Genomic DNA, 25,402 nt, shown 5'->3' with positions numbered 1-25,402 from the left:
TGTCTCCGATGTGAATGTTAACGGCTCTATGACGAGGCTTCTAAATTTCCCCTTAGCTCTAAATTGCTCACCTCCAGGAAAGGGAGCCCCCAAACCCACCAGGAGCTCTAGCCTTGTTTCAAAGACAACTCAGCTGTGAGGCTGTGACAGAGAGGGGGCGAGCCACAGAGCGAAGGGTTGATCTTTAGCAAAACGGTTTGCCAAGTAAAATGCTAAAGCCTCCTTAAAATAATTTGGATTCTTCTTTGTTCTCCCTAACAAAGAAACTTTAATTCGCAGTTCTCTGCGAAGAAAGACAATGCAGACAAGCCATTTTCAGGTGAAAGGTGTCTCGTCAATTAATAATCATTGAATAATCACTGAGGACTGGCAGGAGCTTTTCTTCGAATAGGGTGCTCATAATATGCAGCTGCATCGATTTACAATATAGACTGGGCATGATTCGTCCTTGTGATTGTTTTGATTTGCCCCCTGAGGTACACATGTTGCTAGTCCTGTGTATTTGTGTATATTCCTGTAAGTTACCGTGAGGTTTGTAATAGCCCAGACCCCCTCGTGTCTGTGAGTCTGGTCTCACCGACAGGGATGCCCCCCAACAGCGTCTGAGCACAGGCGGAGGACACGTTGTCCCCGCCCGGCGCCTGAGCCCTGGGACGTGTGGTTGACTGGGCTTCAACCCGGTGCAGCCCCCGCCTGCAACCCTCCGGGCGCGCCGGTGGGGCATGAGAGGAAAGAAGTGTGGGCCGGGACGGGGATGCCCTGCGATGGCGAAGCTGGGAGACCCGCTCGTGGCGCGGGAAGAGCCTGAGCGAGACGTGGAGCGAAGGGTGGGGGTTGCTTCTCCCCTCGCCAGAGCCTAGACGCCTCCCGGCCCTCGCTCCCCTGCCCAGACTGCGGCTGAGGGGCGGACGCCAAGAGAGGCTTCCCGGTCGCGCCCCTGAAAAGCGCGGTTGCTTGGGGAGGAAATGGCTCCCCGCCCGGCCGCCTCCTCCGCGCGCGCCTGGCGCCGGCTCCTTCCCGGCACCCGGTCGCGCTCTGCCGGCCCCGCGCGTCCTCTCCCCCGGCGGCCAGGGCGGTCTGGCTGGAGCCCCGATGCGGGGCGACGAGCGCTGAGAATCCTGGCTCTGGCACTTAGCTCGGTGACCTTGAGCAGTTATTTAACCTCTCAAGGTCGCTGCTTTCCCACCCGTAAAGCGGGACTGAAGCAGCAGTCTCTGCGGGCTCCCGAGAGGATGAAAGGAAGGATGGAGACCCAGCCTCGAGCTCCCAGTGCCCAGCCCCGTCTCCGTCCGACTCATTTCTTCCTCTTTTCTATTTTCTGCCTACTCTTCTCTAGTGTTGGCTGTCGTTTTTGATCCTGTGTTTTTCTTCTTGGTTTTGTCTCCCCAGTCTCTCGCAGAATCCTTTTCCTTTCAGTTCTCCTTTTTCTCCCGTGTTCGTTATTGTGACCAAATTCATCAAAGACTGGTTTCCACTCCCTAGACCAGGCCTCCCCAAGAAACAGCCCCGCTCCATAATCTCCAGCGCCCCCTCGCCGGGCTACCCCAGTCAGTCAAGAAAGAACTCGGCTTACTACGTTTAAACGCGGTCTTAAGACACACGTCCCCTTCGCCCCATTTCCAATCATTAAATTTCTGTTACGTGGGACCTCCGAGACCACGGCTGCCCTGAGGGCAGGAGCCACCGTGGCTTCTTTGTCACCATGTCCCCGACACCAGGCCCAGGAATCCATGCCAAGGCTGGAGGAACGTCGGCCCGCGACCGACAAGCCGAGTGGGGAGCTGAGACTGTAGCCCAGACTTCCAAATACTCCTCTTGGTCCTTGGTACAGAGAAAAACGAATTCGTATATGATGTTCCATAGTCAAATATGAACATATTTAAAAGCACAATGTTGTTAACTCGTGTTTTTTTAAAAAACCATGTTCCGTAACTTTTACCTGTAGAACTGAGGTTTGGATCAAGTTCTTAATTATGAAAGTTGGTTAGGAGAGAAAATTAAAACACCACCAAATTGAATTGCCTAAAGATGAGCTGCATTTGTGCTCATTTATTGAAACGTTTTAAAGATGCTTTGAAATACACGTATTTCTTTACAACCAAAAACTACACTGTATACACTATCATATTTTATATAATACAAAGATTATTATAAAATGTCATAAACTATAACCAAAGTATGTACAAGAACTTTTTTAAAAGAAGAAAAAAGCTAAGAAAAAGAAGAAGAAAAAAAAAACTCTTGTAAAGAAGGCTAAGCAGATAATTTTTAGTTGCTTGCAAGTTACTTCAAACCTAAAAGTAACAGGTTTCCTTTGAAATTATTTCTCATTTTTATTAGAATGTAATTGAAGATCACCTGTAAAAAATGGGGGAAGGAAGACAAGTGGGGAAATAGCAGTTCTATGCACAGAATTTTGAAAAAGTAAAAGAACCACAGTACCACCTTGTGGGGAAGAGAGATTTTTTTTCTCCTTCAATATTATGGTTGTTTTATTTCCCTATGCTACAGTCACACACACACACAAATTAAAAATAAAAACAAAGCTATTTGAGGCTCAAAGCAAAAATTTAGTTGTGATAATATGCTTCTCCAATATTTTTAACACACTGGCATGTTTATATTAAAACTTTTAAGATTATACTAGCAAGTTAAACATAACAGCATGTGGTATTAAGAAATTTTACTCTTAATGCTGCAAATAATGCCATAAATCAAATGTTAGGCATGAAATAGTAAATATAAAATTGTGTGCACAGTCTAACAGAATAATAATTTTAAATTGGCTTTGATTTCAGTGTTAAATACAATTTATGCATTTTAAAAATGTATTTCTTTTTTCAATTGCTTGGACTTGGAAAAAACATATTTTTAGATAAATACAAAGCAATTTTTATATATTAAAGTTGTTTGTCTCATTATATCTAAGAAGGGTGGAGCAGTCAGACATCTATAGAACTCACAATTGTTACCTTAACAAATCTGTTCTAGCCACTTTCAGGATATAAAGAGGGCACAGATCATAAAGCTTGGATTTTAAAAAGTAAAACTGTAAGACTCCAGAGCCAAGAAATGCAAAACAAAAACTGTTCCTCATCTATTGTACATCTGGAAATATCTTAAATGACATGAATGTTGCCTGCTCTAAACGTGTTTTCTGTGAGGCAAGAGGGAATTCAGGGGTTACCTGTAGGCATTCTTTATTCTTTGTGCTTTAGAATCACAGGGCTGGTATATCCCTCTGACCTTCAGGAAGGACTAAATCAAAAGCATCCCAGGAAGAGACCAGTGTATTTCAAACTGTGTTCAGCAGAGCCCTAGGGGCTGTCAAAAGATTATGAGGGGAGGGAAACACTGAGAGAGGCCCCTCACTCACAGCTTCCACCAAGCAAGTCTGCTTTCATCGTTTTCACATATAGGAATTCTGCCTACAATTCAGTGTAAACAACAGGCTCTGTGGCTTTAAAAATCCAAGTAATTTTGTATAAGTCTAATAAATAAATGTTGTAAGAAATTTCCTGATGCTTCCTGCAAGTTTATTAACAAATGCACTTCAAGAACAACCCACCATGCTTCCACATACTGCATTCTTTTCTTCTTTAAAAAGATTCATTCATTACACAATGTATATAGGCTGGAAAAAAATTTCAATTAAAACAGAAGTACATTAAACTAAAAATCTCCTTCTCACAACCCTAACCCATTCACTCTCCAGGAGTAACACAGTTAATGTTCTGATTTGTATCTTCCTAGACACTGTTTGTGTGCACAGGCACACGCCTGTATGGGTGCATACACATGCCCACCCCGTTTGATTGTTTGTTTCAAGAGAACAGGATCAAATACCTGTGTTTTTTCTTCTCAATAACATAATAACATCTTTCTGTGTCAGTAACTACAGAACCACCTCATTCCTAGAAATGACTCCATGGTATTCAAGGTATGGATGTGTATAATTTATTTAATCTCATCCTTATTGTTGAATATTTGGATTTTTCCTCTATTTACAAAAATATTTCCTATACTTTTCACCTGGCCAACATCCATACATACAAGTTTCAGGTTTTTAAAATGTTTCTTCCTCAGAGTAACCACACCATCAAGTTATAAGGAGTAACAACTGCAAAACTTTAAAACATAATTTCTCAACACAATATACTTTTCCTGAAAGAGCATTTTAAATACAACAGAATTGGATTTTTGTAAGCATAGTTTCATATTCATTTCTTTACTGGGAAACAAATAAACCAACATCTTTTTAAGATTTTTTCCAATACCACATGAATGAGATTTACACTTTTTTTGGAGAGCTATTTGGCTGCATCTATCAATATTTAAAATATTCATGTCTTTCTACCTAACATCAAGGTAACTTTTCTATAGGAATATTCTCACAAGTTCACTAATTTATTCAACACATTTATTGAATCGATCCAAGTGCTAGTCACTTTGCTAATTTCTCACGGAAGAGTGGTTGAAAGAAAAAAAAAATACTCAAGGGGATTATAGTGTAGTGAGAGAAGTCTATACCGGATAAACAATCACATGGTACGTATGCTATTATAAATTGTGAAAAATAGTAATAGGAAAAGTAAATTATAATAAGTGATTTTAACAGTGATATATATATAAATTGTGAAAAATAGTAATAGGAAAAGTAAATTATAATAAGTGATTTTAACAGTGAGTTTTCTTCCTAAAGAGCTACAAAATGTTACACCGTCATCTCTCTCGTTATACTTCACCTTTTTTTTTTTTGGACGGAGTCTGGCTCTGTCGCCCGGGCTGGAGTGCAGTGGCCGGATCTCTGCTCACTGCAAGCTCCGCCTCCCGGGTTTACGCCATTCTCCCGCCTTAGCCTCCGGAGTAGCTGGGACTACAGGCGCCCGCCACCTCGCCCGGCTAGATTTTTGTATTTTTTTAGTAGAGACGGGGTTTCACCGTGTTAGCCAGGATGGTCTTGATCTCCTGACCTCGTGATCCGCCCGTCTCTGCCTCCCAAAGTGCTGGGATTACAGGCTTGAGCCACCGCGCCCGGCCTATACTTCACCTTTTAAACCCAATCTTTTACCATATATTACTAAAGCATCCCACATACATTTTTTTTCTTTTTTTTTTAAATATACCTCAACATACGGACAAACCACTTGAGTCTAATGAACCCTCAAGATTGACAAGTCACATTTTCAGCTCATTTTAGTCTTTGTCCCATATTTGTTATTGATATTAAGATACTTAGTCATTTGTATTTTACCAGCCCTTTCATTTTTCTATTGTGAATTCATTTTTCAAATAATGAGAAATAAGGAGAAAATATAATAGAATATTCAAATATATAAATAAATACAGTTGTTTGGATAAAGCCAAGAACGTAGGTGAAGCTAACTCTCTGACTGGCAGTCAACACCAACCCAGTACAATTTCAAAATCACTGCCAATAAGATGGTTTAGAAGAGTCCAAATTTAGTACACAGAAGATAGTTCAGGCATGCCAATCTCAAAGTCTATACAGACTTTAATACCTGAAAAGATATATGTGAAAGCTAAAGTCTAACATAAAGTGTTTTTTTATTGTAGTGGAGGAATGAGAGCTAGAAAAACGGTGTGGCAATGGTTTAGTTTTCAAGGATGTCAGTTGTGACAATAGTAGGAGATACCAAGACTAAGCTGAGCTGTGAAACCTCGGAAAATTTCTACATATCTGAGCATATTTAGAGGACAAGTTAGATTTGGCTATCAGGCTGGGCGTGGTGGTTTAGGCCTGTAATCCCAGCAGTTTGGAAGGCCGAAGTGGGCGGATCACAAGGTCAGATCGAGACCATCCTGGCTAATACGGTGAAACCCCGTCTCTACTAAAAATACAAAAAATTAGCTGGACGTGGTGGCGGGCGCCTGTAGTCCCAGCTACCGGGTAAGCTGAGGCAGGAGGGTGGCGTGAACCCAGGAGGCGGAGCTTGTAGTGAGCAGAGATCGCGCCACTGAACTCCAGCCTGGGCGACAGAGTGGGACTCCGTCTCAAAAACAGAAAAGATTTGGCTACCAAAGGTCTATTTGTAAAAGGTGCTCCTAGAAAATAACTCATCTTTAGGTTAACAGAGACTTTCAGAGCACAGGTTTGACCCAACAAAGGATAATAAGCCAGTCTCATTATTGGAATGATTTTGGCTGTGTTAGCGAGCTTCGGTGACATATATGGAGACTTCCTGAAAGCACTGGTAAAAATTTAAGAGGCCAGAATAACTTCAGGGTAGATGGAGGATGGGGAGGTGATAATCAGAGAAGTACTGTTTTATTTTTGTTAGTGTGAAACTGTGACCCTATGACCTCATTTTTATCTTGTATCTGGTGCATCCTAAGGAAATGTGAGTTAGATAACAGAACAGCAGGCCCAACTGGAGAAAGTCATTATGAAGCTGACACTGGCTTTGTTGTGCTAAGTTCTTTCTTTCAAGCTTTGGCTGAGTTTGAATTTTGGAAGCAGAGTTCTTTCTATCTGAATCATGAGGAACAGATCACTATCAAAGAAAGATTATTTGAGAACTCATTAATGACTCCAACTGGTATAAAATAATGTCTTGAAACTATAGTAGAATAAACTCCCACTCTCCTCCCCCCACCCTGGAAAAACAACAACAACAACAACAAAAACAGAACAGCCCTGGTCTCTAGCATTTGGGATAGGGATTGACTGGGAAGGGGTACGAGGGAACTTTCTGGGATGATGAATAGTATTTTATAATATAATAGGCTTTCATTTATACAAGTATATTCATTTTTTGAGACTCAGTTAATGTATACTAAAGATATGTGCATTTATTATATGTAAAATTTTCTGCAGAAGACAAATATGTTTAAAATACTGAATTCTTGTTAATGTTATCAGCGCTGAAGTATTTAGGGAAAAATGTACCAATGACTGCAATCTACTCTCACTAGTAAATACATCAAAAATTAAGATGTAGTAATGGGTGGGTAAAGGGCTAACTAGATGGACAGAGATGCATAAAACAAGCAGAGTAAAATTTTATTGATAGACTCTAGGTGGCAGACATTTGGGTGTTCACTATAAACTTACTTCAAGTTTGATGTGTGTTTGAAATGTTTAATAATAAAATATCAAGGGGAAAATTAACTCCTTGAATCCAAGAAGGTTTGAAGTCTAAAAGGGACAAGAGTAGACTAAGAATCTGTTTACACGCCATCTAAAACGACAAAGAACCAGAATAATGGGAATAGGCAAGATAAAAATGTCAGCCCATCTAATTTTCCCTGCCTCTGACTCCCCTAGATCCCCACAATTGGTTATACTGGTTTCGCACCTTGAGGTCAATCTTTTCCTGGGTATCCAGTCATTATGAGTGTTAGGTAGTCAGTATGTAAGCAGATACAGCTCTTCACTACACAGCTACCCCTCACTTACACACAAACATCACACTCGAAACAAACAAGCTTAGAACCAGACACTTGCCCATTTCTCAGTCTCATCACTGGCTTCCATGTTGATGCCTGAGCCTCTTTCACCCACAGTCAGGCTTGGGGTTCAGTGCCCCAGGGATGACAAGTACAATTCTGGAATTATCCTGTCCCTTTCAATCCCAGCTCTGGGAAGCTCTAGTTGTAAGGGTGGAGTTTCTGTTTTGGTTCCTGTTATCTCATCAGGTCTCTGTGGTCACTCTCCCACTTTGGAGCCTGAGACCCAGCCTATCACGTAAATAGATGATGACTGCTATACCAGAATGACCCCTAGGATAAAGAAGAGAGCTGGAAAGAGTCCTAGACTTGGAGGCATGAGACTCAAATAAGGGTTGAGAGAGTTGAGGCTACCACTAAAGAGCTTGAGGTCAAGCCACATAATTATTTAACAAATATATTTAAGTTTCTATATTGTACTAGGCACTATGCCTGGCACTGACCAGTTGGTCGCAAACAAAACAGATATAGCCTCTGATGTCACAGAGCTGACAATGGTGGCAGAGTTAGTAAACACCAAAATATATATACATATAAATAGATATACATGAATATATAACAATTTATTATAAATACTATGAAAAAATACTCTGAGATGATATTAAGGCAACTCACTTTAGATGGGTTAGGTGGAGAAGAGCTCTCCAAAGAAATGCCATTTAAGCTGGGACCATGTGAAGTGAAGTACAGGGTAGAGAGGGGAAGATAGTAAAGACTGAAAGAAGAAAATGTGAAAGTGTCTGAGACAGATTAATGTTAGAGGAAAGGGAAGAAATCTGATGTGACTGGTGTAAACCGGTATAAACCAGAGAAGGTATAAGTCCTTGGATAAGGTTTCAGACAAGTGAGCACGAACCAGATTTTATCACGCAGGCCTGAAAAGTATGTTAAGGCCTTTGGGTTTTTATTTAAGCACAATGGGAAATAATTTAAGAGTTTTGGGCAGAGAAATGAAGTCTTCCTGAGTGCCAAGTGACCCAGAAATATCTCCAGTTCTAGGTACCAAGCCTTCTCAAATAATACATCAAGAATGTCAGCTTCAAGAACTCAAGGGATTTTTATTTGTGTCACTCACTACTCTTTCCCTAATGTCTAAAATAGCAGGAGCTCAGTAAACATTTGTTGAATAAACAGTATGTTTTCTTTACAATTATAGATTTAGGTCATACTCAGTTTAATGGCTCTGCATTTAACTATGAATTCAACACCATAGGGCACTTCTTTTGGCTCCACCACAAAGAAAACCCTAACTCTGCCACACATAGGACAAGGGCCAATTTGATATTTTGATCACAAAACTCTTGTGGAAGGAAGAACAATGGGTTCATATAGATTTACATAGTAAGTATTAGGAAAAAAGTGAGAGAAAAACACAATCTGTGAAAGGATGATGGGAGAGTGTTGGTGGAGCAGTTGGAAATTTATAGTTCAAGTAAGAGTGGAGAGGTGGATCTCCAGGCACTACTGGATCCAGATGCTCAGGCTTTGTCAACAGGTTTCCATTTCTCTTCATCTATCCTCCAATTCCTTTCACAGGCTTTGTTTTCAAAGCAAGCTCCTCCTAAATGGTCACACAGATAGCTACTATTAGCACCAGGCATACAGACTATCAGCCTAGCAACCCTGGAAGAAAGAGAATGCCTCTTTCCTAAAATTGTACCCAAGGTTTACTGGTTCCAATTGGTCTGACTTGGTTTACACATCTACCCCTGAACCAATCACCAAAGACATATTGCAAGAGAGGTACTACTGTCATCATTCACAGATGGTGTTCCCACCACTGAAGAGAGGAGCAGTCAACCTCACCTAAAACCCAAGTACTAGAGGTCATTCTCCAAGGGAAAACCAAGATGTTAACGCCAAAACAAACGTCAACGACAGACTTAGAAAGCATCATTTCTACGTGCAAAGAATGTGAATGGCAAAGAATGACTAATAAACCACTGTTTTCTTCAAATAAAACACATATATTAATCCAAAGCTTTAAATAATGTACTGTATTGTATATAAACTTTTTGCTATGTTTTCTCAAGGTCTGGCTAGTTGCAAATTTCAGGTGAACACTATAGTCAATGAATGCACAGGAAGGCAGTGACCATGAGAAAACCATAGTTTAGTTTATAAATGTTTACACTGACATATGACTGTAAAAAATAACCACTTTTAAGATTTTTATGTATTTCTAAGGAATTATTAAATTAATATTTTTAATAAGGTGAAAAACTTGCTGCAATGTGTAAAGCTAAATATGGCAGTTATTTCAAACTTCTGCATAGTATTAAGAATTATTTGTGCTTCAGACCACTTAAGAAAAAATGCATTCAGTTTTGAGCATTTTCATACTTAATGAAAAGCTAAAAAACATTTTTTAGCAAATATGCCTGAAATAAACACAAAATCTTTGAGAAATGCTAATGTCAGTGAGACATTAGTAGAGTAATAAAATAAACCCTGAAACAAATAGAATTCGACAATAATGAAAACTCATTCTCAAAAGAATGACAATATAAAGAGCAAAAAAGTGAGAACTAGTTAGGTTGATGTACGAGACATGCAAAATTAGTAGGCTGCAATCAATATGGAAGAGCATAGCAGAGAAAAATGTATTTCCACTCTGAGTACTGCAATGCAAGTACTAGGGAAAATAATCAGACACATTGAGTAAAACCAATAAACTCTTATTAACAGCTATTAAGATTTGCAAAAGCAGCATGTAAATATAGCTGGAAACAACAAAATAAGCTCAACTTTAAGCTTCCATGAAAGCAGAGAGTTAAGACTAAGCAATCATTAGTCTTAGTCATTGTTATATATCTATGTAGTGTAATACATAGGACATAACAGATGTTCAATAAGTTTTGTTCAATTAAAAAATTATATATATAATCACTCTACCCAGTGATTTCTATTATTTAAAGCGAATAATTTGGTAGGTCATTTGGTGATCTCAAAGTAAAATCAGTTAATACATAATTTTTGTGTACATGAATTATGTGAACGTGAATTTATATATACCAGCATTTTTGTGACGGGTAATCTGCAATCAAATACCCAGTAAGATTTTGCCAGTCATATGTTAATAAGTTTTCAGACCTGAAAAAGAAATAAAAAGTCTATCGACTATCTGTATTTAATAGACCTGCACTGCTACAACCAAGGTTCCACCTGGATTGTTTGGACAATACCAAGTTGTTAGTTGAGTTTCCCCTAGAAGCAAACTCTGAGAAAACAATTATTGAGTGCACATGGGACAGTGCATTCAGTGGACTTACAGAAAAAGTCCATGGAACAGTGATCCTTCCAGAAAAAGTGCAAGGTGATGGAGAAAAGGAAAAGCGGACAATAAAGGGTGTATTATTAAGCCAACTGCCCAAGTAGACAACACAAGGAAGCTCTGGAATTATTCCATAAAAACAGGTGAAGAACCTGGGTATTTATACCTCTACACCACAGATCACTTGGTTAAGGGCCATCACCTGAAGGAAATTAATTTCCATCCCCTTCCAGCCTGCCCACATAGGTGGGCAAAGTGGATTTTGGCAACTCAAAGGTAGCCACCCAAGAAAGATGTTGTTGCTGCCTGTGGGAAGTCAAGCTCACATATACGGAACCAGTAAGAGAATTTGAGGGGATATGAGTGGGACACTCAGAACATCTGCTATACCTGGCAATTATTGCCAATTCTTGCATAAGCAAAAGAGACCATAGAGTAAAGAAGAGGATATGAAAACAAAATATAACTGTAGCTTCTTTTTAACTCCAGGCTAAACAGGCTTTACAGTATAGTGGCTACTACCATCTATACTCAGTAAACCACTGTGCTTGATAAAGGAATCAATGAATGATTTAGAAATAAACTGTCCACATATAGATACACCACAATACAGCCATTCACACCCCACGTGCACTGAGCTCTGAGTTTTAATTTACTTTTTAAACTTTACTTTTATGTAAGAAGGGACAGCTTTGATGCAGGACTTTTTCTTCCCTAAGAGATGGTCACATACTCCATTTTTGGCCATAAAGAGTCAAGAATAAAAATAATAGATTTAATTCTGGCAATTTATCCTAATATAAACACAGTTATATAGCCAATTAAAAACCTAAAGTGAAAGAGCATCTTGAATGTAAGAAGCAAATTCATCTTACTTTTTGTTCTCTGCATATTCTGAATCTCTCACATTCTTTCTCAGGATCCAATGGCAACTCAAGGCTAAATTTGTAATGCAGATTTTACATCTTATCATAGTCCTTCAGCTAATTTTGTTGCTTTCAGAAATCATTTTTATGCCAGTTAAATATGCTTCAATCATCCATAAATTATCAATTCTGATAATACCTATTTTTTTAAAAAATTAAGCTAGAGACAGGATATAATGTATTCTTTGTTTTCCAAAGGAGATCCATCCCCAAGCTTATTAAAATTGATAATGAGTGAGGGGCTGGAGACTGGTTAGGCTGAAGAAAAAAGTAGAAATCAGTTCTGAGCAGGGGAGTTAAGGTAAGCAATACATGAAATTAAAACCAAAGACAATTCCATTTTTGTTAGTTTAATAAATACCATAGTCAATTAGAATATGCTATTGTTTTTCTTTTAATGAAGATGGTTTATATTGATTAATAAACTTTGGAATTGTCTGAATGTGTGAGGAGGTATAGAACTTACTCTCATTTAGATTGATCAAGAATTGCTTAATTCGATCTCACAATGAAATTTCCCTTAAGGCTATGAATTTCATCAAATTTGGATATCAAGATAATGACATAGTAACCTTAAACAATTGTCATTTATCAAGGAAACCAGAAGTATTTATTAGAAAAGTTTAAGAAATTTAGAGGCTTAAAACCCAAACATAAACTGAATGATAATATTTGCTATTTTTCATCCTCTCAAAATTATCTATTTATATACTTAATGTCATGCAGTATAACATTACATTTGATGCACTCATTATAGCACAGCCTGCATTCCTAAACGTCCCTGAGGATTCATTTCTAGGGATTAATTGACCTTGCATTCTTTAAAATGTTTTACTCTGCATAAATTTCAACTTTAATTTCTTCCCCCTAAAATCAAAGAATCTTTCTACCCTACTCAAGTTTTAAGAATAGTTGGCGTCAGATAAGAAAAGGGAATACTATTAAGAAAACCATAGCGATGCACCACTAAAGTATAATTATCTCATCAAATAAGCTAACAGGAAAACCTCGTATTTTCCCAGGAAAGTCTATATTCAAAAAACATTCTCCAGACAAGGAAGATTACAATTAATCATTTGTCTTAAGGAACTCCAATATGCCCCCGAAGGAATTTGATCACCTAATAGCATCCATAGAGGCCTAGAACTGGAAATCCAGCTCTAAGCTTTCAGACAGGTAGGCTTTGGTGACTTTACATACAAGGAACCTTTAGAGATCATTAAAATGAAATGTCTTCCTGTGGTTACAAAGCTAGCTGTTTTATTTTCAATGATAACCTGACCAAGTTGGTAACACAATTTTCTAGGACATTAAGAAGTTCACCCACAGCTACACCAATATCTTTTGTCAGTAGACTGCCCTTATCAAAGGGGAAAACGTTCCAAGACCCCTAGTGGATACCTGAAACCATACATAGTACCAAACTCCATATACTGTTTTTTCAACCTGATAACCAAGATGGCTGCTGAGTGACTAATGGGTGGGTAGTTTCTACAGCATGGATACCCTGGACAAAGGGACAAGACAGAATGTGACAGCACAAGATTTCATCATGCTACTTAAAACAGTGCACAATTTAAATGTATGAATTGTTTATATCCGGCATTTTCATTGAATTATTTACAGACTGAATATGGTCACTGAAACTGCAGAAAGTGAAACCTTGGATAAAGGAGAACCACTGTATATACCACTCTTTTCAAGCCTCCTTTTATTCATGAGCCTATTATAATTGTCTTCAGCTTAACCAGTCTCCAGCCCCTCACTCAGGACTAGTATAGTATATTGGCTCTTTAGTTCATATGGTCACTGGTGGTTCTGGCAAGCAGGAATCAAAAGCCTAATCATCCTTTGAATAAACTGATAAAATGGAGTTATTAAACTTACGAAACCAAAGATTACAGCCACGATCAAGGTATCCTCATCAATGTGTAACTGCCCCATGAACCCTACTGGAAATTGTCTTCAACTTCAGTCAAAAGAAATGTATTATAAATCAAAACAGAATCACTAACAGCAACTTGATTGATTGACTGATTGATTGATTGATTGATTGAAGCAAGCTGTCACTCTGTTACACAGGCAGGAGTGCAGTGGCATGATCACATTTCATTGCAGCCTCAACCTCCTGGGTTCAAGCAATCCTCCTGCCTCAACTTTTTTATGGAGACGAGGTCTCACTATGTTGCACAGACTGCAACTTTCTTCATTTAAACAATAGGAAAATGTGCTCGAGATTAAAATGCAATCACTAATTTTTAGTTCTTCAAAATAAATAATTCAAATTATTTATTAAAATAAATGCTGCTGCCTATATGTGACCTCAAGGGCTCTCAACTCTGATTGGCCTGTGACATAGAAACTAATGCTGCCATATCAGAGACTTACTGATTAGAATCTATAGAATGGTAACTAACTCTTGTTGTTGCATCATGTTGTTTATTTCTGTTCCTCTATATAGTATTTCATTCATGTTAACATTTTTGAAAACCACATATTTTCTAGGCTCTGTACTACATACTATCACATACTGTTTCAAATACACTAAAATATTTAGAGATGGATTGACATTTTAATATTTAACAAAACTGATATGATTCAAATTCCTATTAACAACTAAAACAAAATATTTTAATATTGATAGGAATATAGCATAGCTCATTTAGCTCAATACTTACAGTTAGCATGGTTAGGCGTCAAATATTAAAAGTTTATCAGATTATTTCTTCACTTAACAATTCAAGCTAAAGCATGAGTTTAACAATCTGTGCTTAAGATTGTCTTCTGCACTTCAGATAGAAAATTCGATTAAGAAATAGTTGTCATAATTCCACTTCCTGAATTTCTTCTAATACTTCTAATATTTCTTTGGATATCTAAGCACTAAATATTGATTTCCCAAACTTATCAAGTGTAATAGAACAAGTGAATGTTTTAGATCCAACTGAAACACCATTTGGGGACACTTTTCCCATTAGACTATTTCCCTTAACTTTCTGAATGCTTCTGGGCATAATTAAAAGACCCTGTTACTTTTCCTGTACAGTGTGTTAAAGTTTAAGTGTGGCACATAATTGAGTTGATTAACAATTTTTAGAAGATTAATTAGCATCCCAACAGAAATTTAACAGAACTTTTCATTAATACCTTAATCTTGATAGTACCAATTTCCCTCTCAGAGCACTTTGAATTCCCAGAGATGGCTTCTAAATATGGAGCCTCTATTTACTTAATGGAGCTTTGCGCCACTGAAAGTAGCTCTGTGGGGTGCTGGGGAACTCGAAGGAAGATGTGAAATGGGTTGCTAACGAACAAGAATGCAAAGTAGACCCTCTCAGCCTCACAGGTTTCAAGCACTACAATATCCCTTACCCTGATTACAGCTTCAGCAGAGTGGAGTGGTTTGTTTGTTGAAATAATGAATAGTAGATGGCATCCATTTTAGTGGAAAGTTTTAATTTTTGATTCCCTGAGGCTGTGTGAAATGAAATACCCTTATTTATTCCCATAAACGAACCAAATTGCTTCTGCAGTTTCTTCTGAGAAAGATCATCTAAGAACATCGATGTGACATGTTAGTCTATGATATAAAACATTCAGTGAATGCACTTGTGTAGTGAAGAGCACTATTTCTATGAAGATTATTTTTTCTGACTTATGTTCTTATCTGATTAAGTTTCTGCCATGAAAAACTGATGCCGAAGTACATCATGATGATGAAGCTTACCTCAGAAACTCAGAAAATAAAAATCTATCTATTCTCTCTATTTTTACATATTTTTTGGTTAAAATATCAGTTATTTCTGAAAGTAATCATTACTACCATAATAATATCTTATTAACTTTCAACAAGCAAACTATTCAAATTAATTAAATAGGTATTTGAAAAGAACTAAAGTTTACCCTTGGAAAATCCAGGGGGAAAAAAAGTCCTAAAACTTAGTAACTTCAAGATTGGAGAACTATTTAAACTGACTAGGAGAATGAAGAATTTTCAAAACCCTCAATACGCGAGAAATCTTCATTATAAATAGTTGGTATGCCAATTATATACCAATTTATTTATTAAATCTTCCCCCAGTTATAGAAAATATTTGGTTAACCCAATCCTTACACCTGAAATAAAGTAAACAGCATCTACTTAGACATGTAGATACTCATTTATTTTCTAAAAAGTTATTAAGTATCTACTAAACACTTACAAATCTCACCCCAGTTCAGCTAACATCTAATGGGCAGAGCTTGGTAAGGGGTAGGAGGACAGAAAATAATTAAATAAGATGATGTTGATAGGTAAAGGGCTAGAAATAAAACTTAGTAATAGATAGAAGTGAAGGGGCAGGGAGCCAAAGGGAGGACAGTGTCACTAACTCTGAGGTGTTGTTTGAGCTGAGACCTACAGGATAAGGTAGAGACATCTATGGAAAATTTAGGAAATAGCAAACTCAAGCTGGGAACATCTTACCTGTAAATCACTAGTAGTACACAGGAACAGAAATCTAACACATACAAAAGCAGACATTCTCCTAATATCTGTGGGGCTCAGGGTAAGAGTACAAATGGAAGCTCACATATTATATGCCTAAATATTTATAAGCAGTAAATCAAGGTAAACTGGGAAACAAAATATATTCCATCCTCCTATCATGACAATATTCCCTTTCACCAGAATGTAGTGGTATAAGCAAAACTAGCCTCCAACTCCTGATTTATACCCCTGTCCTCCTGCTCTGGGCTCAATCTACACTGCAAGGGGCCTTTACACACCCACATGTGGGCTCCCCAACCTGCCCATCTGAGCCCATTCACACACACATACGCGTACACAGATACTCTTTGGCTAGCCCTCTGGAGGACAGACCCAGAGAAGAAACTTGTACACATAGCTTTGGGGCTGTTTGGGGGCTATTTCAGGGTCCTGCGTACCTAGAGCTCTCATCCCATGAGAAACATGCTGTAGAAGGACATTTTAAAGCATGTGGCTCAGAGCAGAGACCCCTCTTACTGGGACTAGTGGGGAGAGTATACATAAAAAATCACCAGCACGCTTTTTTCCCCTCAACAAATCTCCCCAATCTAGCCTCTCTATTCTTCCCAATTTTATACCAGTTAGCAACTAAGCTATGATGGGACAATAGCCTCCTACTATCTGTGATGGAGAACTGTTTTCCCCCATTATCACCATATCAAGAAGGAAAAAAGGAAAACTAACAATTACTTCATATTTAATTTCTGTGAACCAGTCACTTCTAATCTGCACCAAAACTTCTGATGTAGCTATTAGATAGATAAACTAAAGTTGAAATTTTAAGTAATTTATTCAAGATATGTGGCAGAATCAAGATAAGAACTCTATCAGAATTCTAAAACCTGTGCTTTGAAGATAAAGCACAGAAATCCTAACTGCAATTAGTTTACCACCGCTCTCTAAAGCATAAGCAAACTTGAAGCATTTTAAGACTACCAAAGAAATAGAATAGCTTTTGCATGAAGATACCCTAAGAACACTAAATTTAAATACAAGGATGTTCATCTCAGTGATATTTAAAGTTGGGGGGAAGTGTTAGAAAGAACCTCAATGTCCAGCTGCAGACAGTTAGATGAATGACTCACAGACATCCTGACGTCTCAGTTCCTGCCCTTCTCGGTTTCCTCTTTTTCTCCCAATCATATCTCAGATCGAATGTTGCCCTTACCTGAAACTGCACCACCTTTGAAATCACAAATTCAAACGTTTCACTCTCTAAACACGACCCCAGATCCACCCAGTTTGCCCAGGAAACATTCACCACACCTGTTCTTCAATCACATAGCAAACTTCCACCCTATTTACCCCTCTACCTTCTCCCAAACTATCATACCCTCCCATTATCTCTTTATCCTCTCTTCAGGTTAGCTCCCATGGCCCATCATTCAGCTATGCTCTTTCCAAAGCCCTAAACTCCCTTGCCCCAATGTGGGTTTAATTTATACTGTGCTATATTTTGCCTTCCCTTAAAAATCAAATTTCTCAAAAAGTTGTCCACATTACTGTTCTCATTTCCCTCATCTCTCACTCAGTCCAACTCATCTAGTTTCTGTTCCTATCTTGGCAACTGCCCTAGTCAAGGCTATGGGTGACCTCTGAGTCCCTAGACCCAACAGACCCTTTTCAAGATTTTCTCATGTTTAACTTCTTGGAAGTATTCAACACAAACATCCTTTTCATCTTGGTTTCTACAATGTCATAGGTTTTTTTTCTTATTATTTTCCACAAATGTCTTTGGCAGTTACTCCAACTCCACCCACCCCTTGACCATTTTATTCCTTATGCCTCTTTCTTAAGTCCTAGTCTCCCTTTACACATCTTTCAATTTCCATGAATTTAATTATTAATATGATCAGTAGGTCAGCATCTGTTTCTGTAGCTTTGTCTTTTCCTCGAAGATCAACTGCCTACTTGATCATAATACTCTCTGGTACCTCTAGCTCAACATGTTTAAAACTTATTTCTGTATTCTCTTCTTCCCTAACCTCGTTCCCGCTCTTCTTCTTGCCTCCTGTAAAAGGCACCCTTTAAAGCTACAATGAATTGCGCAAATGAAACATCTAGAAATCTTCCTCTATATTGCCCTTTCCTTTACTTCCTTCCCCACTTCCAGTGTCAGTCACTAACTTTCACCAATCACTAACTCTACCACTTCTATTTCCTCAATGTCTCCCATTTATCCATTTATCTATAACCCCTATGGCCACTATCCATGTTGTTCAAACCACTATTATGTCTTGCCTTGAATACTGCAACAGCCTCCTAACTCGGTGCTTCCCAAACTTTTTCATGTCATGGCACACATAGAAAATAATATTTGCCAGACGTGGTGGGTCACAATTCTAATCCCAGCACTTTGGGAGGCCGAGGCAGGCAAATCACCTGAAGTCAGGAGTTCGAGACCAGCGTGGCCAACATGGTGAAACCCCGTCTCTACTAAAAATACAAAAATTAGCTGGGTGTGTTAGCAGATGCCTGTAATCCCAGCTCACCAGGAGGCTGAGGCAGGAGAATCGCTTAAACCCAGGAGGCAGAGATGGCAGTGAGCTGAGATCATGCCATTGCACTCCAGCTTGGGTGACAGAGCGAGACTCTGTCTCAAAAAAAAAAAAAAAAAAGGAAAGAAAGAAAGAAAAAGATAATAATATTGTAAGATATTCTGGGATAAACTAGAAGGAATTGAATTCACCTATTCAGGGCTTAATTTTAAAAACCACCCCTTTTTTTTACATTATATAATTTTGAAAAATAAAATACAATATATTAGAGACAATGTTAAACACTAAATTTGTACAAAACATCAAATAGACTCTTTGAAATTTTAGTTAGAATTTTTAATAAGCTTTCCTTCATGAATATAATTTTAACATAAAATATTATATTTGAAATGACTACCACCAATTCCTGATCCAGACTTTTTAAGGATGATCTCTTGAAATTCTTGATAGTCATCACCAAAGAAAAACTTTCTTCATAAAAGTAAATGAAAAAAGCATTTTTATAACCATTCTAAAATTTACAACAGTTGAAATTAAACAGCTCTCCTTTAGTTGTCAAATACAAGGTTCAAATGTCTTGTGGTAATATAAGCAAATTTTGAGATAAGTTGTACTTTCTCATATCAAGTGTTTAGAAAATGATGGACATTTTTATCTGCAGAACATACAGATATCATCAAAAGTCACCTATAACTAACTTGGATGGGGATGGGCTTAAAGGAGAGAATGTTACCTGCAAACAGAAATGTCAGCTAACTGTGATGTCAGAGAATGCCTCGGAGTTGCACTTGCCGGAAGCCTCTACTCCACCTTGGCAATGCTCACCCTTAAAAGCTACATTGTGGGTAACTGGAACACCTACCCTTCCTCAGCTCCATGAGTTGGCTAAATTCCAGCTTAGTTTCTCCTGGGATGCCAAAGACCTCTGATGAAGATACGGAGGCTAGAAAATATAGAACAAATGCATATATCAAAGAAATGCTGTTCTCTAGCAGTGTCACTAAAATGCTAAGGGACTGGCTATCCTCTGCATACTCCAGTTCTGAATATAGTGCAGCAGAAAACTATTTCTGAACTTCCTGGAAAGAATAATATTTAACTGGGTTTGGGTGGATTTGGTTCTCAGGCAGTAAAAATAGCACTTTCTAGGTATAGAGCTTGTGTTAGGGCTTTCTGGAGAATCAAAACCTGCAAGATACATATAAGGAGATTTCTTATGCAAATAGGCTCATGTAATTTTGGAGACCATGAAGTTACACCATCTGCTTTCCACAAGCTAGAGAACCAGGAAAGCCAGTGGTGTAATCCAGTCCAAGGCCTGAGAACCAGGGGAGCCAAGAGTGTAACTCTCAGACCGGCTTTAAAGGCCTGAGGGGAGGACTGGTGTAAGTCCTGAAGTCCAAAGGCCAAGACCCAGGAACTCTGATGTCTGAGTGCAGAGGAAATAGACGTCCCAGCTCAAGAAGAGAGAGTGAATCATTCTTCCTTTACCTTTTTGTCCTATTGGGCTCTCAACAATGGGATGATGACTCCCTACATTGGTGAGGGCAGATCTTTACTCAGCCCACTTAATCAAATGCTAATCTCTTCCAAATACACCCTCACCGACACACCCAGATATAATGTTTTGCCAGCTAGTTGGGTATCCCTTAGCCAAATCAAGTTGACACAAAACTAACCATCACAGAGCTCAATCTGAATAAACACATGAATAATGAGCATTTGCTGGTTGCATAGCCACCACCCACCAACCATTCCCTGCTTTGCTGTTCCTAACAGTATTAAGATTTTTCTTCGGGTTAGCATCTCCTCCTCCTCCTTAGAGCCCATGTTTCCAGGAGCCCTCAATCTAAGTTAAACAATGTACAGTCATGCATTGCTTAACTACAGGGATAAGTTCTGAGAAGTGTGTTGATGGGCAATCCCATCATTATGTGAACATCATAGAGTGTACTTCCACAAACATAGATGATATAGCCTACTATACACCTAGGCCATATGGTATACCTAGGTATAACAGGTATACCTGTTTCCAGGCTACAAACCTGTATAAACCATGTTACTATACTGAATACTGCAGGCAAATGTAACACAATCGTATTTGTGTATCTAAACATAGAAAAGGGTTAGTAATGATACAATATAAAAGATTTTAAAAAATGGTACACCTATATAGGGCACTCACCATAAATGGAGTTTGCAAGATTGGAAGTTACTCTGGGTGAGCCAGTGAATGACTGGTGAGTGAATGTGAAGGCCTAGAACATTACTGTGTACTACTGTAGACTTTATAAACACTGTACACTTGGGTTACACTAAATTTATTTTTTAAAAGTTTTCTTCAACAATAAATTAACCTTAGCTTATTATAACTTTTACTTCACAAACTTTTAAATTTTTTAAAACTTTTTGACTCTTTTGTAATAACACTTAGCTTTAAAACACAAACACACTGAACAGCTGTACAAAAGTATTTTATTTGTGTCCTTATTCTATACACGTTTTTGTTAAATTTTTTTTTTTTTTTTTTTTTTTTTTGTAGTTGTTGAACGTTTTGACTTTTAACTTAGACAAACACGTGTTGGCGTACCTCTATCTACACAGAGTTAGGATCATCAACATCACTATCTTCCAGCTCCACATCTTGTCCCACCAGAAAGTCTTCAGGTGCAATAACATGCACGGATCAGTCACCTCTTATGATAACAATGCCTTCTTCTGGGATACCCCCTGAAGGACCTGCCTGAGGCTGTTTTATAGGTTTTTTATGGAAGTAGGAGGATGCTCTAAAATAATAATAAAAAGTATAGTATAGTAGTTATATAAACCAGCAACATAGTTCTCATTATCAATATTATGCACTGCACATAATTGTATTATACTTTTGTATGACTAGCAGCATGTTTGTTTACACCAGCCTGACCACAGACACGAGTAATGCACTATAAGTAATGTGTCATGCTATGACATTACTATGGCTATAATGTCACTAGCCAATAGGATTTTTTCAGCTTCATTATAATCATATAGGACCACTGCCATATATGATGTCCGTTGACCAAAAAATCGTTATGCAGCGCATGACTGTGTGTGTGTCCTCATGCGTCCTGCTCCCCATCCCTCAAGGATACACTTACCAAAGGCTTTTGAAAAAGAATGTTTACCTACTCTTCTGAGATGGCTACCAAGAGATGCTCTCTGTTGTACTTTGTGATATGTCGTGTGAAGAATGAAACTGCTAGTACATGCATTCTCAGTGGAGGCAATAACACCTCCAAATGGGGCAAAAACTGGGGAGAGAAAAAATCTTACCCTTTTTACACATAAAGCACAAACATACATACAATACATAAATAGATATACAGTGTATCTGAGGTATTAAAATTTGAGGAAGGGCATTAAGATGTTTAAAAAGGCTACTTAAAAGAGCAATAAAAAAAAAAAGATTGGTATTCTAGAATATAGCAAATACCACAAAAGGCAGAAGAGAATAATGGAAACTCAATTATTGATGCTATCATCAAGCCTATGATGGAAATATGGAGCACTTGTCTGACATATATGTGACCCAGAACATTAAAGTGCTGCTACTTTAGTCCCAGTTTCGGCTAAGCCTCCATGAAAATAGGTCCCAGATATTGCTACACCCAAAATGAGCCAAATAGGATCAGAATCTCATTTAGAACAAGCAAAGAGGTGGTGGGAAATGGATTTTGAAACCCTTGTCTTCTCATCCCCTGGAGAGTATAAAAGGGCCAAAATTGAAGACAGAGTTGGAAGTTAGAGAATAGTTATTAGGGTGCTGACATGAGGGAGAATGGTAGAAGGTGCTCAAACTCAGAGGGACTTCAAGGAATTTACCTAAATAGTTTTGGTATGTATCTGGAAATTTGTGGAGACATACGGACTGGTGACTGAGCTGACACAAAATTGTGAGGTTATACAAAATTTTTTTGTCATACAAAAAATACAGCTTGGATCAGCTTAAATGAAATGGTAATTTACTAGCTCACATAACCAAATCACAGAATGTGAGAGATGGATTGGACCTTGGGAATGACTGAACCCAGAGACATAAACACTGATGAAACTTTCCATCTATTACCAGAAGCTAGGGAAAAGGCGCAGGCAGACAAAAAAGAAAAAAATAATCTACAATCAAGTTGGATAAAAATTGATTTTAGACTGGCATCAATATCAGAAGTCCAAATCAGTGGATAAAACACAGAAGTGTTGGGGTAGAAGATATTCAAAATCATGTAATCAATTCACTTCGAAATGCATCTAGCAAAATGGTAGATGGATGTAAATACGGGTGAATGGAGAGATGCACATATGTATATTATGATAAACCAAGTATAATAAAATGTTAAAGGCAGAATCTTGGTGGTGGGCATATAGGTGTTCACCATAACATTCTTTCAACTTTTCTCTATATTTGATATTTTTGTAACAAAATTTTGGGGAAAAATAATCAAGCAGGAGAACTGCATCATGGCTGTAGTAATTAGCCCTTTGTCAAGATTCCAGTCCTAAACTGAAGGTACAGAAAACATATCTTATACTCCAGGGAAAGGGAGGACTGACAAAAGCTATTCATTTGTACAGAATATATAAGTATTTATTGAGTTCCCACCTGGCAGCAAGATCAAGGTGTTAAAGGGAAATCAGATATAGACCTGCAGTTACAGCACAAGGTAAGACCATCCTTGTTTGGAAATGCAAGGGGAATGACAGGTGAAAATGACTGTGCCACTGATTAAATCAGCTTATATGGGGTATCAGTGCACCACACATAATTTCACATGCCCTGACTTCTCAGACAACCAACTGGGTGATGGCATCCTTAAGTGATATAGGAAAATCACATAGGAATACATTTGTGGTGGGTGATAACTTTTGAATTTGCTGTGGTATCTTGAAGTTTAGGTGTTTATCTAAATAGAGATGTCCAATAGGTCCAGAATTCAGGAAAAATCTTGAGTATTCAGAGATTAGGAGTCATCATTATAAAAATGGTATGAGAAACAAAGACCTTGGGTAAGATCATGCAAAGAGAGAGTGTACAGTGGAAAGAAATTATTGCTTCTTTCATTTTTTTATCCACTCATCAAACTGTCATTGTGTGTCACTAGAACTGTGAATAAAAAGTGACAGAATGCTTCCCAGGAGTTTGTAACTTCTTGATGGTCAAATCCAATGATCTAGTTGCAATCCCAAATGTGTTTAACATAATTCTGTACAGCATATACTTGGTTGGCTACTTCTTCATTGGAAAGCTCTCCTCTGGTGACGTTCCAGTTACTATTTTCCTCACTTCCTCCTTTCAGTCTTTTACTGAAACTTAAAATTTGACATTCGCAGGAATCCATCCTTGGTCTTTAAATCTTCATCTCTAACTCCAATTTTCCACAGTTAGGCTTTATGTCAGACGGACTATATAAAGTTCAACAGTTAGTTTAAAACTAAAACTTGTGCTGGTAGTACAACATGAACAGTCTTGGGGACAGATTGATCTAGTTTGTGAGGACCATAATTGCTTTAAACTCAGAGCGTATTTTCTCATGTCCTGAAAATGGTGATGAAAATATTTGATTTTCAAGGAGACTGTTGATGATTCATTTACCAATCTAAAGCACTAGTGCCCCGCACTCGTAATCCATAACTTGAGATGAACACACCAAAGTATAAATATCTTATCCACCTAATCTGTGTAAAGTTCATAACACCAAAATATTACCTTCTGTTTTTGATCACTCAGCCTCCATAGTTATTCATGTTGCATGATCTGATTCGCTCTTTCAGAATTTCTCATAGCGTCAGGGACTAGCGCAAAGTAACAGGAGCAACTGCTTCCTTCTATATCCCACATTGAGGAAAACACATTTTACAAGCCCTCTTAAAGAAACAGGTCAACTTAGTTTAGGGATGAAACTTAAAAGCAAGCTTCATCACAAAAAAAACAGTTCAACACCACCTCGCGCGTCTGCAGGCAGCTCAGAGGACAGAAAGAGAGGCCAAGACATATTTCACGCAGCAGAGACTAAAGGCCAGCTTTTATCTTTCCCGCTGGTCCTTAAGGGACCAACCGTACCGATTTTCCGTCATGCTCCGCGCCACTTCCGTTCGCGCACTTTAATTACGTCAGGCGTCCTCTCTCGCGGTATCATCCGGTTGCTGAGGCCCTTTAATAAAGGTCTCGCGAAATTTGTTCTAGAGGTCCAAGCTTGCTTCTTAGTTTACTCCACCCCACCGCCAACCTGTCCCTCCTTTTCTTTCCAAGTCACAAAATTCTCCCCTTCCCTCCCCCGGAGTTTTCGGCCCTCCTCCTGTTTCCGATTTCAGCCCGGAACCGGAGGTGTAGTGGGCGGGGCCCAGCGACGGAAAACGCAGCGGAGCCAGAGCCGGACCCGGCTGTGGCCGCTGCCGCTCCCCCCGCCACGGATCGCCGGGTAGCAGGACTGTGCGGCTCCAGCCTGAGGGTCGGTCCGGAGGCGGGTGGGCGTGGATCTCACCCGGATTGTCCGGGCGGCACCGTTCCCGGCCCCACCGGGCGCCGCCAGGGATCATGTCTACAGCCTCTGCCGCCTCCTCCTCCTCCTCGTCTTCGGCCGGTGAGATGATCGAAGCCCCTTCTCAGGTCCTCAACTTTGAAGAGATCGACTACAAGGAGATCGAGGTGGAAGAGGTGAGCGAGGCCCGGCAT

General features: G+C 38.7%; 1 protein-coding gene across 5 annotated transcripts in view; it reads left to right on the top strand.

Moving 5' to 3' along the window:
* The first annotated feature begins 24,833 nt into the window (after positions 1-24,833).
* Positions 24,834-25,402, top strand: part of MAP3K7 (mitogen-activated protein kinase kinase kinase 7) — a 74,263-nt gene continuing 73,694 nt past the window's right edge. For 4 of the 5 annotated variants that reach the window (XM_011941945.1, XM_011941943.1, XM_011941944.1 and 1 more), the window contains exon 1: positions 24,844-25,384. In XM_011941945.1, the coding sequence (XP_011797335.1) occupies positions 25,265-25,384 (120 nt within the window). In that variant the 5' untranslated portion in view covers positions 24,844-25,264. Of the gene's footprint in view, positions 25,385-25,402 lie in introns of all 5 variants that reach the window. The other variant, XM_011941942.1, reaches the window with a different exon arrangement.

The sequence above is a fragment of the Colobus angolensis genome, unplaced genomic scaffold, assembly GCF_000951035.1.
Source record: "Colobus angolensis palliatus isolate OR3802 unplaced genomic scaffold, Cang.pa_1.0 Scaffold203, whole genome shotgun sequence".
NCBI lineage: Eukaryota > Metazoa > Chordata > Mammalia > Primates > Cercopithecidae > Colobus > Colobus angolensis.
This window is presented reverse-complemented; position numbering and strand designations above follow the sequence as displayed.